At 35.8% G+C, this 15981-nt stretch overlaps 1 protein-coding gene across 1 annotated transcript in view; it reads right to left on the reverse strand.

Moving 5' to 3' along the window:
* LOC131433154 (ATP-binding cassette sub-family G member 4) overlaps positions 1 to 15822 on the reverse strand; it is a 90639-nt gene extending 74817 nt beyond the window's left edge. Inside the window, exon 1 of the mRNA XM_058599991.1 lies at positions 15438 to 15822. Coding sequence (XP_058455974.1) covers positions 15438 to 15469 — 32 coding nt within the window. The 5' untranslated portion in view covers positions 15470 to 15822. The remainder of the gene's footprint in view (positions 1 to 15437) is intronic.
* Between the last annotated feature and the right edge of the window lie 159 nt (positions 15823 to 15981).

Here is a 15981-nt window from a genome sequence, read left to right on the forward strand (position 1 = left end):
GTTACTTCAAGAGATCAACTGACGGTGATTAAACTGATCCTCGATTGAAGAGAAACGAGTGATGAAGTGAATGCTGCCCGTTCGAGCCGTCAGCAAACATTGTGTGTGTCAGAGAGTGAAGTTTACTGCATTAGAGAGATCGTCAATGTGTTCCACATTCAGTTTCAATTGAAATGAATGAAGTTTTACTGCACTGGTCACGGTTAGCGCTTGAATTTAGTTAATTAAGTAAATAGTTGAAACAATTAAATCGCTTTGAACATTCACTCAAGGAAATACACGTTAGTTATTTCGACCAGTGAACAGGGCCACAGAGTGGGCTGGTAGTGGGGCGGTGGGAGATTGAATTTCATCGGTCCCGGACTTTTAATCGAGTAGCAAAACTCGATAACATTTAAAATAAGAACACGTTTGGTATGTGAATTCTATTGTTCAGTTAAAGTATTTATAAATCTCTTAATTCGATGATATTCCCATGGCCACAAATTTTGAAAGAAGTCTAAGTTCCATCCGAGGAAACCTGTTGTTGTAGCTAGTGCAGAACGTTCTTTCAGTTTTCAAGCCAAAATACAGGTTTTTCATCGCACGTTCTCTAATCAATAGAGTGTTCGACGGCTCTGACAGTTGATAATTGATTTGATTAGTCCAGTCATCTCTGCGAAATGCGAGTGAGATTGTTTGACTTTTACACACGCACACATACAGATATAGATCAAATCAACGAACTGAATCGATTGGTATGTACGTAACAAATTTTATTGGTCAAATTTTCAAGTGATTGCTTAGGTTTCCTATATGAGAAACACAAAACGTAAATATGAACCAGACACATCACCCTTTCTCACTCGACTGGATCAAAGTACTTAACCTCACGTGTTCATCTACAACAGCTTTACATTTAGCAATTGTAAAGGTGTGTCTGTCTAATATCACTTAGTTGAATAAGCTAAAGCTAGAAAAAATCGCATCAGATAACATATAGCAGTGCACTTATCCAGATTGCAAGGTGTGATAAACCGGCATGACGATAACTCGATTCATCTGATTCACTCTTCCTCCGCGAATGGATGCAAAAATTGTTAATTTAATCACGGAGCTGAGTTCTAGTAACTAGAAATAATTTTCACATTGACTGCATAATGTTTGAACTACACGCCATACCCACATTAGGAAGGAATTCCATTGTGTAAATAAGAATCGCGTTAGTATTTTTTCTTAGATTCTTGTTTTCGGGAAAAAACAAAACGATCAGTCATGTGTGAAGATTTCCTAATGCTAACAGTTGGGACACACCTTCCCATTAATTTTACTTCCAATGGTGCGGCACCACTACCGGTCACGATATAGCCATTCAGCAATGGAAGCTGAATGGCTATATCTGGGTTAAATGTACTCTTGTCGTGTCCATGGTTAGTAACCTGTCCATGTCGTTACTGGCTCGCTATCCAGTCCATGTGTGCAACCTGATCGTCGTATGCCGTATCGATAGATCAGAATTGTATACAATAACCATCGCACATGAACTAGACGGCCTTCAAAAGTCAACTTTTTCTCCTCCCGCTCCCCCCTTGCACAAACTAATGCGTTATTGCTTCAACCCACGAGCCAGCTTTTCCCTGCAATTCTAATAACTTCTATGCTGGTTGCGAGCTCGAAACTGCAGCACTTTTATTTCTTACATGGTAGTTTAAGTTTATTACTATCCAAAGACAGGCAATTGCGAAAAGTCCCTGATTTTCACTGGCAACCTTAGAAGGAGATTCATGCAATTGACATGTCTAACGTCGCTCTACCGCTAGATTAGAAACCAGTTTTGATTCTGTTTTTATCTTATGTTCGCTTGAAAGTCTCTCGACTGTCAGATCGCGGAGAAGAGAATGAGATGAGTTACCGTAATGTTTGGTTTATTGGATAGAGGAATAACTAATAACTTTTGCACGTTTCAAATTTGTTATTAATCAAAACTGCCTCGGATTGTCAGGGATTTCTGGTAATTTAATACTTCTTATCGAAGCTTGATGAAAATGGTAAGTTTAAGAGGCAAAATGTGTTTACCCCCTAATGTATGCTAGGCGCACATAGCCATCTTTACATAAATTCAAGGTAGTAGTTCAATATAATCTGCTACGCACTGATGAGTCTAAGACGAAACGTAAATTTGTGTTGATGAAACCTACTAGGGAAATGGTATCCTCATTCATCTCATATACTAAAACCGTTACATGGAACCATCCGCGATCGCAATACAACTAAAATATTAATTGTTTTTCTGAATTTAATTGGTTAAAATTTGATAAAACAAATCGATTGTTGTTTTTTCTCAACTGTCATTTCTATTTTCAAAGCAATGGATTAACCTTGTAAAAGCGCTGTCATGTGACAGATACACGTCAGTTAACTGGAATCAGGAATTAGAACTAATTAGCTCTAGGGGCACGTTCCCCTATTTATTTGGAGAGTTGTGCCTTGCTGTTGCTTCTCATCATTTTCCTACAGAAAGGGAAGGAAAAAGGAACACGGAAGAAAGGAATTGTGCAGTGGGTGAGGTGAGAAAACCGCACAAAACGAGAAGAAGCAAATCGTTCTGCATCCCCGAAATGAAGCTAAACAATGTGCCGGTGCCAGAATGCACATTTAATAAACCTCCAGTCTTCGAAGGTATTTAGAGATTTTACAACAGCGACAATTGGACATTTTGACTTTTTCATATTCAAATCTAGTAAAAATACTTTTGTCTGAGTGCAAGTTTGAAAGCTGCGGCAGGAGCTGGCATGTTTGGATGCAGTATAAGAAGGATTCTTGTACTTTATCCCACTAGTTGAAAGTGGTAAAGCTGGTTCAGGACCAACGAAATCATTCGTTGCACCAGCTCTAGCCAACTCATCAGCCCATTCATTTTCAGTAATACCAGAATGACCGGGTACCCATAAGAAGTAAACAGCATTTGAAATAATGAGGTCTTCAATTTGAGTTCGACATGCGTTCACTAGATTCGACCGTGAATCATTCGAACTGAGTTCCTTCAAAGTTGCCTGACAGTCGGAACAAAAATAAATACGTCTACCACAGATTCTCTGCTGAAGTACCAATTATACCCACACTAATCGCGAAGATCTGTGCTTGGAGCACAGTACAGTATCTAACAAGTGAATGTGACTGCTCTAGGATCATTTCACGACAGTAGACACCAGCACCACCACGGCCATCGTCTGTATAACAAACTATGTGTTCATCAAGTTGTCGTTCAAAATAACCAGACAACCATTCCTCACGAAGAGGATATCTCACATTAAATGTTGTGGAAGGAAAACTGCATGTGAGAATTGGGTAACTACTACTTATCCCAAGTAACCATTTGAGACCACAAGCGAGTGTGGCTAGTAGCATAGCATATACGGTTACTGTTCCAAAGGCCTGGGACGACTTAAGACGGTATTCACAAGAATGCTTCTTGTTTTAGGAGCACATGTAGTGGTTTAATACACAGTAGCGCCTCTAGAGCAGCAGTAAGAGTTGTGGTGAATGCTCCTGTCATCGCCATTAGGACCATCACTTGGAGATGAATTAGCTTTGACTGAACTTCTCCTTTCAGCCATAGAAGACATGAATATGCTAAAAATTTTCTAACAATAGTTGTGTTGATCAAATTAATGTATCTGGGTTTAAGACTCCATCATTTTCCAAAAGCTCGTCTGCATAGGTTTTTAACTTGATATCCCGTCTAGCTTTCACCATTGATGTTTTGTTCGGATTTATAGATAATCGCAGATCGCAGGGTGTTGCATTAAATCAAAAAGAGTGTTAATGAAAATACCGGTGATATATATAATAATCGTCGGCAAAACCGTGAGTCGGGAATCTGAGGTTATTAAGTTACCCTAACAAACCATCAGTGACTAGCCAAAGTAACAATTTTTGTTACGCTAGCTTATTTATGACTAGTTTGCAACCAGAAATTTAAGTGATTGCAACTAACATCTAACCACTTCCGTGACTCAAAAAGCGCAGTTTCTACTAATTGCTAAGTCGGCTACGAACGAGTTGTCGTTACGTTGTAATGCCATACTAGAAGAACTTATCTTTCCATAACTTAAAAATAACTTGTTTTCAAGTAAACTAGTTGAAACTTAGTCACCATCGACATTATAAACATTGAATGATTCCAGAATGCTTTTCTATCAACAATGAAAAGGCAGTAAAGTACTTGAAATCACAAGTTTGATACGAGGTTCAGATTTCACAACGATTTTAAAACTGTCGAGCGATTAATTTAATTAACTGTTTTTTTAAGTGCCTTCAATCAAAATTTGTTTATGAAGATATGAAAAATAAACAACGAAGTAACCCTGTTCAGATTGCTCAAAATTAATTCAAGTAGAGTGATTTCTCTTTTTTTTAAATTCATATATCATGAGAATTATAGTATTATCACAATCGATGTTCAATTCCAATATTGTTTTCTTCGTGTTTGTTGTACTGCATAGAACAAAAATGACTATTCCGGCATTGATTATTTTGGCCAAAAGTAGTTTTGAAAACAGTAATATTCTGTTTTTATTTATGTTTCATGCACTTCTTGCGACTCCATTCGCCAAATTGAAGCCTACAAAAAATTTTTAGGTTGCATTTTCGTTATCATTACGTTGAGAAAACCAACCGATAGCTATCTCAATCAATGCAAAAATTGTATTGCAATGTTATAATTTTGTAATATCTACGTTATTGCTATATCAATTCACAGTAACGATTTTCACATTCCTTTACGTATTTATAAAGGTTTCGCAACGAAAAATAAACCTTGTTTTAACTAGTAGCTGCATAGCATAGCTGTGATTATAAAGATATGTTAGAATTAAGTAGCGATAACTTACACATGATAGTTAGTTCAATGTTTATGTTATAAAGATACACTGCTGTCACCTTGTTTTAATCATTATAACATAAAAAACATGTTCGCGCTCTTGTTGTAACATAATTGAGCTAAGTGGTATCAGAACTAGTTACGGGTTACTACGATTGAAATCAAATAAACTTATATTCAACTAGTAGCCAGAAGCATAGTTTTGATTAAAGATATGTTTGGATTAAGTAACGATAGCTTATAATTTATAATTAATTCAATATGACGAAAAGATGTGGTTAATAACTATTTCATAACTAGTCATGTTGGGAAGAAAAATTGCTGTCATCTTGTTTTAACCAGTATAACATAAAAACATGTTCGTGCTCTTGTTGCAATATAGTTTGGACTTAGTCGTATCAGAACTAGTTGCGGATTGCTACTTGGGTAGGTTCCATAATAGTAAGGATAGTACACTACCTTGAGGACACCCACAGACATTCAGCTTTCTAATCTCTGTTTGCTATAGCGATGAGCAAAAAAGTCGATTGCACCTTCCATATTTAGCAACTCCCAAGCAAGATTGTTTTTGTGAAAAAACTTTTTCAATGTTGTAGATAACATCTTGTAAAAGGGTTATAGTGGACTTATCACGCTGATATGCTGATAGATCTAGGAATGTATCCTGTAGCTAGACTAAAAGCAAGAAATTTCGTCAAAACATGTTCCTTTCTGCAGTAACACTGGGAAAACTCAATCCTTTCCATGAGATTTGTACGGAGCAAAACTCTCAACTGTTCCTTTGACCGATTCAATCGTCACAATTCTTCGAGCAATAGCCCAAGCATCGTAACTACTTGAAAAAGTTTCAGAAACAGTGGAATAGGAATAATCGGTGAGGGGTTCATACATCCTGGAAAGTGAGTGTTAAAAAGATAGTGAAGTTACATCACTCAAGTGCATCACCTTCATCAGACAAGTACTCATCATCTAAAATTTTTAAGAAACCGACATGAAAGTCCTTCGATTTCGAAAGTAGCTTATTCAATCTGCTAGCCTCGTTTGGACTAGGGACATTTTATTCAGTATCAAAAGGAAAATTTCTGAAGAATCTCTAAGTAATATTAATGAAAACATGAATTCTATGAGAAAGGGATTAATACACCACTGTGCATTATTCGACATCTTAAAACTAATTACAGCTACTTATGTCGATTACACTTGAAGCCAAAATTAACCTTGTTCCAACCCCAACTACTGTCAAATCTAAACATTATAAAGTTTTGGCTTCAAGTGAAAACGCCATTAATTAGTTTGCATGAAGAAACTACGAACTACTTTTCTTACTGACAAAGCCGGATTTTAATTGCGATCGCACACAATTTCTTTTCGCACTTGCTATTTTTCCGACGCGATCTTCGATCTAAAAGCTTGTAGTATTGCCAAAAATTTTACACAATGAACAGATATATAGCACAGATAACAGATATATAGATTCGAACAAAATTTTTCAAAATCCTGTGTAGATTTAAAATTTGCTATACGTTGGAAACACTACTGCCACCTACCCGACTATTCGCCGCGATCTTTGAAAACGTTCCGATAACAAAATCCTCCTGCCTATTATATAAATATTCCAACTACAACAACTTTAACATTTCTCACACGATTTCCCTAAGTGTTAAAGACCACTTTAATTCTATGTCGCACAAATCACATGAGAATTCGATCGGAATAAAACAAAAACAAACTTGTGATTTTAACCAACAGCAAAGCAAAAATCTTGCGTGAAGTGAATGTTGAACCCAAAATTGTGGCTCATGTGAAAGCGGCACCCAAATCGTGGTGGCACCTTGTGTCGATCGTGGTGACATCTGCAAGTGTTCGCCACGCTGATGGAGCAAATTTTACACACAGTTCATATGTGAGCCTGTATATCTGTTGTCTGTGTTTACAGTGAGTTCAAAAAACCAATTTGGCTAAAAAATGGAAATTTCAAGAGATTGGATTATTTTCCCAACTTTCGACGTGAATTATCTCAACAAGAGTGTGTCGATAAACATAGTTCTTTGTATCACCATTAAAAAAACTCAACCATAAAAAACCACTGTATATCGCTGGTATAGTGAATTCAATTGTGGTCGTAGCTCGGTCGCTGACAAATTTCGTGAAGTTCGTCCAAAATTAGTTGTTTTGCCAGAAACCATCGATGCTGTGATTGAACTAATAATGCTAGATCGTCATGTGACATACCGTGAGATAGAGGCATCCTTGGTCATTACTTCCACACGCGTGTATTTAATATTGGCCGTAAAATGGGCTTGTTCTCGTTGGATCCTGCAGATTTTGCCAATCGCTCAAAAAGAGGCTCGTGTCGATTGGTGCAAGGAAACGTTTAAAAAAAACGATCGCGGTGCATCACCCGAAGTATATAATATCGTAACAGGTGACGAATCATGGGAATATACGTATGAGCCAGTAACAAAACAGCAATCAACTGTGTGGGTGTTCCAAGACGAGGCAAATCCAACGAAAGTTTTTCGCGCACGAAGCACTTTGAAGCAAATGGTCGCCTGTTTTTTTCTCGGAAGATCGAGTCATGTGGCAACTGTGCTGCTGGAGCAACGTAAGACGGTCAATTCTGAATGGTACACAACCATTTGTTTGCCTGAAGTCTTTGGAGAAATTCGCAAAACGAGCAGGAGAAGACGAATCATCCTCCATCATGACAATGCGAGCTCTCACATATCAGCTCAAACCAGCGCCTTTTTGACCGGCCAAAACGTCGAATTGATGGGTCACAGCCCTGACTTGGCACTCAATGATTTCTTTTTACTCCCGCATATCAAGAAATAATTGCGTGGTCAACGATTTTCGACTCCAGAAGATGCTGTTGAAGCATCCAAAAGCCATGTTTTTGAGGTACCATCTTCACAGTGGCAAAAATGCTTGTCTGATTGGTTCGAACGCATGCAAAAATACATCGATTATCATGGAAAATACATTGAAAAACAATAAAACCATTTTTACTTAAAAATGTTTGTTCGTACGTTCATCAGTCAGCGAAATATTTCTTGCGTTGATGGAGTATTTCCAAATATATACGTTTAAAAGGGTGTACAGATTTTGTCGAGAACTAAGTACCCTTAAAACCAAAATGCATTCTGAACAATCCATTCTTAAAAAATCATTCACAATTCAGAAGTTCACGCGACTCAACTAAATGAACTTCTAAGCAGCATATGAAATACATTGTCCAGCTTTTCAGCAGTGTAAAATTTCACCCGGAATTTGTTTTGTACTTTTAAGCTGCCACAAGTTCCCAATAATGCATCAAAAAAATTCACGCGATGTTGTCAAAAGTTCCACGTCCACTTTTCGCTGCGAGAAAGACGATTATTTTATGTATTTAGCGGTCGATTAGAATGATAATTTGGGCTCATTTTCTTTTTCACTAAGGTATACGGCTCCAGCGAGCTTCGCGATTCTCGCACTTAGCACTCGTTTTGGAATTGAAACTTTGATTTCTCGAAATGAAACAGTTGTATCCCATTACGTATAATATATGCTAATATACAAAGACATATTTTGAACTTTGTTTGTGACCAGTCATTTAGTCCCACATTTATCAAATATTCCACAATTCCGTTTCTGTATAAAACACAATATTCAATCAAAACCGAATTTCAAAACATCACAAATTTGTCGAAATTTTCAATCAAAATCCGTTCGATAAATATGCTTGCTCAGGTAGGTGATTCATCACCGAAAGGAGAGATTTGAGTTCTAATTCAACTGCTCCGATATTACCAAAACCATTGCCCGCCGTTTATTTATTCGAGGACACATATGTAATCAAATACCGTTCATTAACTAGTGGATTCGTTCCAATTAGTATACTGGAAATATTCAAGAAATAAGAAACTCGCTGTTTACACATGTGGCTGTTATCAATGTATTATTAATGACACTGTCGTTTCGTTACTGAACGTCGACCCTTTTGTGTTGTCAGCGAGTTGAGCGATAACACACCGAATCATTGACGTCACCCATGGCACTGCACTTTGTACCGGTCTTGAATTCTTTGTGTGATTGTCCAGTTATCACGATATGGTCTGATGACTAAATTACGGATTTTCAGTATACTTCAAACTGTCAATATCTTTCAATCGCCCAGTGACAGAACCGTACTGAGCGTTTCTGGCGGCTGAGGCGAACTCGAAAATATTCGACACCTGTTTTCATTTCCAATGCATCGAATGGAAATAGCAGATCTCATTCTAACTAATAGTTTTGTTATATTAGATGAATGGTGAAGCTGAGATGAATGGGAAGTTGCAAACTTTCATACAACTTTTTTTTAATATGAGCTTGAAGGTACACGAACATTTATTAATTGCAGGTTATGAAACGTTTATGAAACTTAACTGATTCTGATTCTATTCAACACTTTTTGTGAGATTTCTCATTTTTCGGCAAAGTGTACATTTTCAAAAAGTTAGATTAAAATATGTTAAGGTACGAAGATTGTTTATAGCAAAATATTATATTTAAAATATTCAATTCTACGGGAAAAATATAATATTTTTTCTTTTTGGGCAAGTTGAAACCTGCATAGTTCAACACTTCTAAGGAGTAAATCACTCTAAACTCTGGCCTAACTCAGACAAATAAACTCATCTAATTCGAAATAGCCTTACCTAATCCCGTACGGTCCCTCTTAGTTTTTGTAATTGTCTGCTCCATATACCAATTTTATGTATTATTTTAAAATAACTGAAATCGACTAATAAATGTGCTTTCCGTGCCGTTAGCTCCATGAACTCATAATTAGTTTACAATATGCTGCATAGAGCGCTAAATAGAATGCGTACTATCTCACATCAGTATTATCGCGGGTATTATGCCCTCGCATCACGTATACAATCCGACTGTATATCGCTATTGCAGTTGCAACCAACGGACAAAGATGTTGACCTCCAGTTTACATGGCTCTTCCGACTGCTGATCAATAGATATGTATTTCCCGTTTGATCGATTGAATGTGAGAAGAATTTTGTCATGTCATATTAGCAAGTCATATTTTAGCTCATGACATGAAAACGTGGAATCCTGATATGAAAATTCTAACAACTTTTTATTGCAATGATAAAAGTCTTTAATCTTGTAATGATGTTTTGTCACTCATTGATTGTTCTTTCGTTTCCGATTCCCTCGATATGAATATATCTATTTAAATAGTAATGTAACTGATTTTATTGTTGAATTGTTTCATGTGCTTTGAATATCTGACAACGAAATACTGAATTATCACTTTTTGCATTGAGGAATAACTCAAATTTTGGTATAACCTGTTCTCTTAGTAACTCTTTAAGGTTTTGTTAAGGTAATGGCTTTTTTATACAAAAACAATTTTATAGATACACTTTGGCTAGTTTCGGTTTAAAAAACCCTCGCAAGTTACGTTTTGTAATATTTTACCATCAATTCTGGTACTGTCAAAACTGCAGCCTGGAGCGAGTACAGCTTAAGTAATATTTTTTGCTCATCAACTAACAAGACCTATGTTTTGAAACAGTAGGAGGTATTACTCGACCCTGCATCTTTGTGAATGTTATGTGCTGAACGTATACAATATACTTGAATGGAGTTCCAGAACAAAACCAAGTTGCAAATGATGAAAATGTTAAGATATACGCAAATTGCAGGGGGTTTCAAGGAATACAGCTAACCAGAAGTCGCCATCTTAGATTTTGGAACGACCTGACATTTACTCAGCGAGCTCATTTTGAAAATATCCTGTCAAATATTAATAAGTTAGCTAAATATCTTAATACTCCAATAGCATACCAGCCCCCCAGAGGTATTCAATTTGTCTAACCTCAACCAACTTTTTGAAAAATGGTTCGAAAACTTATCACTTAGCTTAACAATTCTGATTTCAAATTCTATCTGGGATATATTACTAGTTGTCAATCATCTAATAGCACTTTCTCGAAGATTATAAATAATTATTTTGAGTTACAGGAATTTCAAAATTTGAATTACTCATTAATGCCATCCACTGAGAGAGTTTTCAAACTACTGTTTGTACTATTTGTATTGTCTTGATTTTCCTGTTTTTACTTTCCAAAAACACTACCATTCTATATCACCAGGTTTTAGAAATATTTTAGTATATAATAATAATTATAAACTTGTGAGCCCACTAGCGCCATTTGTCGGATGAACTTTTAACTAAATGTTACTTATAATATAGGCCTTGACAACCAGAAGAAAACAAAATCTCTCTAAGTCCTTTGTTTTGTAATAAGAGCCTCATTTTGATATTTAGAGTAATTATTTAAACACACTAGCTCCATCAGATAGAGTGATTTCGAATTAATGTTTGCATCGTTTGACAAACTTTGAGAGTCTTGAAAACTGCTTTAGGGTTCTAAGATCTAATAGATGATTGACAACTAGTAATATATCCCAGATAGAATTTGAAATCAGAATTGTTCAGCAGAGTGCTGTTTTCGAACCATGTTTCAAAAAGTTGGTTTGAAATTCGCATTGTTCCAAACGCTATAATTTTCGTGATAGTTCATGTTTAAATCATCGTATCTATTGCGATTAAATGAATTATTCCACGATCTTTTCAAAGCACCCCTGGTAGAGCAACTATCAACTAATTGCCTGCTAAACAATTCTAAATGTAGGGTCTAAGTAACTTCAACAAGTTTGTTCAAGATTGTATGGTCCTATCTGTTGACGGAAACGAGATAATCAAATTCCTTTTTCACGCCCCGGTTCTCCGCGATTCGACCCCATTGTACGCTGTACCTACTCGGTGCTGTTGTAGAACTGTGTCCACCACAACTCAGGGTGTCGGAAATGGAAAACCCGTGTACACGAAATGCATAACAACGCAGGTTCGAGACCTACCTGTGAAGGTATCTAATTCCAAAAAAATCATCTCTTCTGTGAGTTTACATTCATTTGACTATTTCAATCTATGTTTCCATTCAGTCAATGCAAAACTGATTTGAACATTGGCACATTTCTACAATTGTCGAGTTTTACGACATCGAATTAGTTCTATTCTTCGTTAAATTGTTTGCCATCGAATGCCACATGGTCTCAAGACTAATTCTCTGATAGTGACCATTAAATTCTGTCGGTCGTAAATATTAATCGTAAACAAACAAGAAACGAGACGCAAGTTATCATATTTTAGTGGAAGTGAACGGTACCTGCTGTCGCTGAACAAAACTTCTGAAAGTGGTCTTCCCTTCTCTTCAGTCCTGCCTGAAGTCGTCCACAAAACTTGGAGTCGACTTTTCAACGGTCGAGAAACGCCTCAAAGCCATGCAGCATGAAGATCGTCCCGACAAAGTAATTTTTATATCACGTCATATTCACCGAACACTGTTCCATCTTATTACCATTTGCTATACCGAATATAACGAGCGTTTTTTTTTCAAAATTTACCCTGTACAAAGGATAATTATTTTCCCATGCTATCGAAAATATGATCAGTAATTCATGATAAAATTAACTACATATAACTACAAATAACTCAAAGTTTTAGTTTTCTAAAATGATGCAGAAAGCGACGTTGCACTTTCGCGTTACCAACTGAGAAGGTATAAACACGATTCATTCATTCTAGCCTACGCAGTTGACTTTTAATGTCAGTAAATTAATTATTACAAAACTTTTTGATATTTTCTTCCTTTGAAATTATCGTTATTCTGCAAGCGAAATATTTTTTATTGGCATTAAAAATGCCTTACTCTTCATTATACGGGGTGTCGATTAAAAGTTTCAAAAATAGCCGCGTAACCTTTTGTGTCATAATTTTGAATGTTAATAACTCAGTCATTTGTTGATGGATTGATATAATTTAACAACCGATCGATTCAGAATCTTTTAACTTAAACATGTATGGCAACGTCGTTTCAGTATTTAATAGCATACTATTGAAAAGATGGTTAGAATTGACCTATGTTTTCATCCACCAATCCCAGCTGACCAAATTGACGTCATTTTCTTGTTCGGCATAGAAGGCTTTGCGTCATGCATAAAAACACCACATCATTCTGCGTAGTTCGAAGTGAAATTTATAAATATATGCTGCAAATCATTTCTTGATTTCAGTTGATGCTTGACTGTGAATGAAACAAGTAGCTCGTCCAGTGAGGTAATGACTAGATTGTATATGCGTTCGCTCGTTAGATTGTCGCTTTTGCTAAATCTTCACTGTGTCGATTTAAAAAAAATGCAAAAAAAACCGCGTAACGTTTTTCTGTCATAATTTTGAACGCTTAGAACTCAGTCAACGTCTTTGAAGTATTTCAATTGTATACCATTGAAAAATTGGATTGAGTTGACCTATGTTTTCACGAATCAATGACAGTCTAAGTGAATGATATCAAACTCTCGTCCGATTTGCGCAGTATGTACTATAGCACAAAAGGGAATCTATAATTATATGCCCGAGTACATTTCTGCTTTAGTTTACCCATGGCTTATCTTGATTCTCCGGTAACCAGCAGTCCAACTTAGAATTATCGGCGATAGATTTTTCGAACCTAATTTGAAGCGCTTGTTTCTCTGTGATTTATTGATAAATTTTCCTCATTTAACTTGATTCGAAAAAGCTTAAAAATGATTTAATTTGTCAATGGGTAGTTTACATACTGAAATCTCCATTTACATACGAACAACACGGTGGCGCGCAAATAAATTCAGTATAAAGTTGTGTTATGATGATAATCATAGATAATTCTTTTTCATTAAATGTGGCTAAATACAAAGAACTATCTCTCAACATTATCCCTCAGACCCTATTATTAGACCAAACAATAAACAAATAACTTAATTGGATAGTTAGAAATTGATTTAGTCGTATAAAGCATAATATTTTGGTCTAATCTTGCTTTGAAGAATTTTATAGAAGGGATCCAGACTAAGTGTAGCAAAAATAATGCAATACAAATCGTTATGCAGTATCGATTTGAACAAGCTGTTGTCCCGCCATGAATAAAACGCTTCAAAAGATTCGGAACTTAGTACAAATAAGTTGCACGGACTCACATATATAGAATTATCAGATGCAATAAAATACAGTATTAGAGATAAACTTAGGACAAGCATGTATTATTTTACATTGATGGTTTTACATGTATCATTTAAAACCTTACTAAACTCGGGTTTCCGCCAGTTTCAGTTAAATTATCATTTACAACAAAACAACAAGTGTCTTATTACTACATGCTTTGTAACAATGATAATGTTCGTTCATGCATTAATAAAATCAAGTTACAATATGAGCAAAATTAAGGAATTTGGTTGCGTATCCATTGGTTCCTTAATATGCAAAAGTAACAAAATATGTTCTGCGGACTGTGTCACATATTTTCTTCCTTGTATTGCTGCCATTCTATTTTCAGACACTTCCCGAAGACTATCGACGCTTTTTAAAGAAGGATCATTAAAATTAAACTATTACTGAGTTTATTGGTTGACGGTTATTCAAATTTTTCACATCCACATTTTTCGATCAAAATATTTAAAATCTTCTCTAATCGTTGTTTATAAAATGATTGAGTTTGTACGTTCTCTGTCTTGAAAATTATTATGATATAAAATCGTTTCATTTGTCCAGGTTTATATCTTGAGGTTGTTCGTATCCAAAATTGATCTTTTAAGTAACTTTGAAATCATCATAATTGACTTTCATTTAAAGGATATTTTCCAAAAATTTTTAAATGTAAAAATATGTTGAAGGCATCAAAATAGAGTAGAATCAATTATTCTGAAAGAATCTAATTGTCATTTTGATCATTCGCCAAAAATGTAAACACTAAAAGTAGATCAAGTTTGTAATTTGTGACTTTCAGTGCATCCATCATCATCTTTATTTTTGTATTTGTTGTGGGTACCTAAGAATTATTTCATTTTTAATGTAATCGTGATCGGTCGTGTCTTGCAAACAACCCTCTAATTTTTTCTTTTGCCCTGTCTTATTAATTTGTGTGTTAAAATAGGTGTGTCGTGAATTCGTCGTACTTTGATATAAGTGCACCGTTAAAATTCTGAAAGTACAGAAATGAAACCTTCTACATTTCACAGAATATATCAGCTCATGGGAACGATTTTAAATATTCAGATGTGTGAAGAAACGTGTTATTTTTATTCGTATTCACGACATCCAATTATGTCTCTGACAATACCCACCCACTTTTTTTTGTTTGAATGTGGTATGCGAGCTTAGAAAGATGGAAAAAAGTAATAGATAACGATTGATAATACTTTGAAAAATGGTACTATGATGATATGCATGTCTTACTTTGACCAATGATTCGAACAGATCCGATGAATGGTTGATCAGTGATGAATATGAGAACGATTATCCTGTTTAACGCGCCGTCTGTCCTAAGGATCTTATTTTAGAAGTCAATTAAAAATATTTAGAACCGACTAGAGTGTCGAAAATTTTAAGAACATAATGAAGGCGCTTGTCTATACCTCACACAATTTACATTGGCAAGAAAAACCATGTCGAAAGCCACTTTGAATTATTTGATTTTTCCACTATTTGTAAACTTACACATTGTTATTTAGAACATATTCCTTATCCATCGTATTCTTCTGGGGCTACAACTCCAGGGTGTGTCTTCTCTCTACGATTTTGACTAAATATTCCGTGTTCCAAACGCATCCAATAGCACGCGAATAACTTTTATGTACACTTTCAACTATCTATCCGATCGAACAATTTCACTTCACATGCACAAAATTTCTCCGGAACAGTGTGCGATCAACCAGATTTCGCGATCCGACCAGCTGAAATACCACTTGAAAACTAGTTCAACTATTCCTGCTGAAGATTTTAGAGAATCTTCCAATGTGGGAACGAAGGCGATAAGGAATTATACTAAATAAAACAGAAAACAGAGCATCAGTGCGAGAAACCGCGAATGCGCAGCTTTATTCGCGCTGACTTGGTTGAATTTGATTTCGAAGCTAGCTGTTTGTTGTTTTTCACTACCATGCCGTCGGTTTCGCGTTATCGTCGTGCCTCACTAGTTCAGTACCGTATTGGTGGGTTTCTTTAGAACTGTGTTGGGATCCCGGGGTAATTTTTGTTGTGT

The sequence above is a fragment of the Malaya genurostris genome, chromosome 2 (genome assembly GCF_030247185.1).
Source record: "Malaya genurostris strain Urasoe2022 chromosome 2, Malgen_1.1, whole genome shotgun sequence".
NCBI classification, from domain to species: Eukaryota; Metazoa; Arthropoda; class Insecta; order Diptera; family Culicidae; genus Malaya; species Malaya genurostris.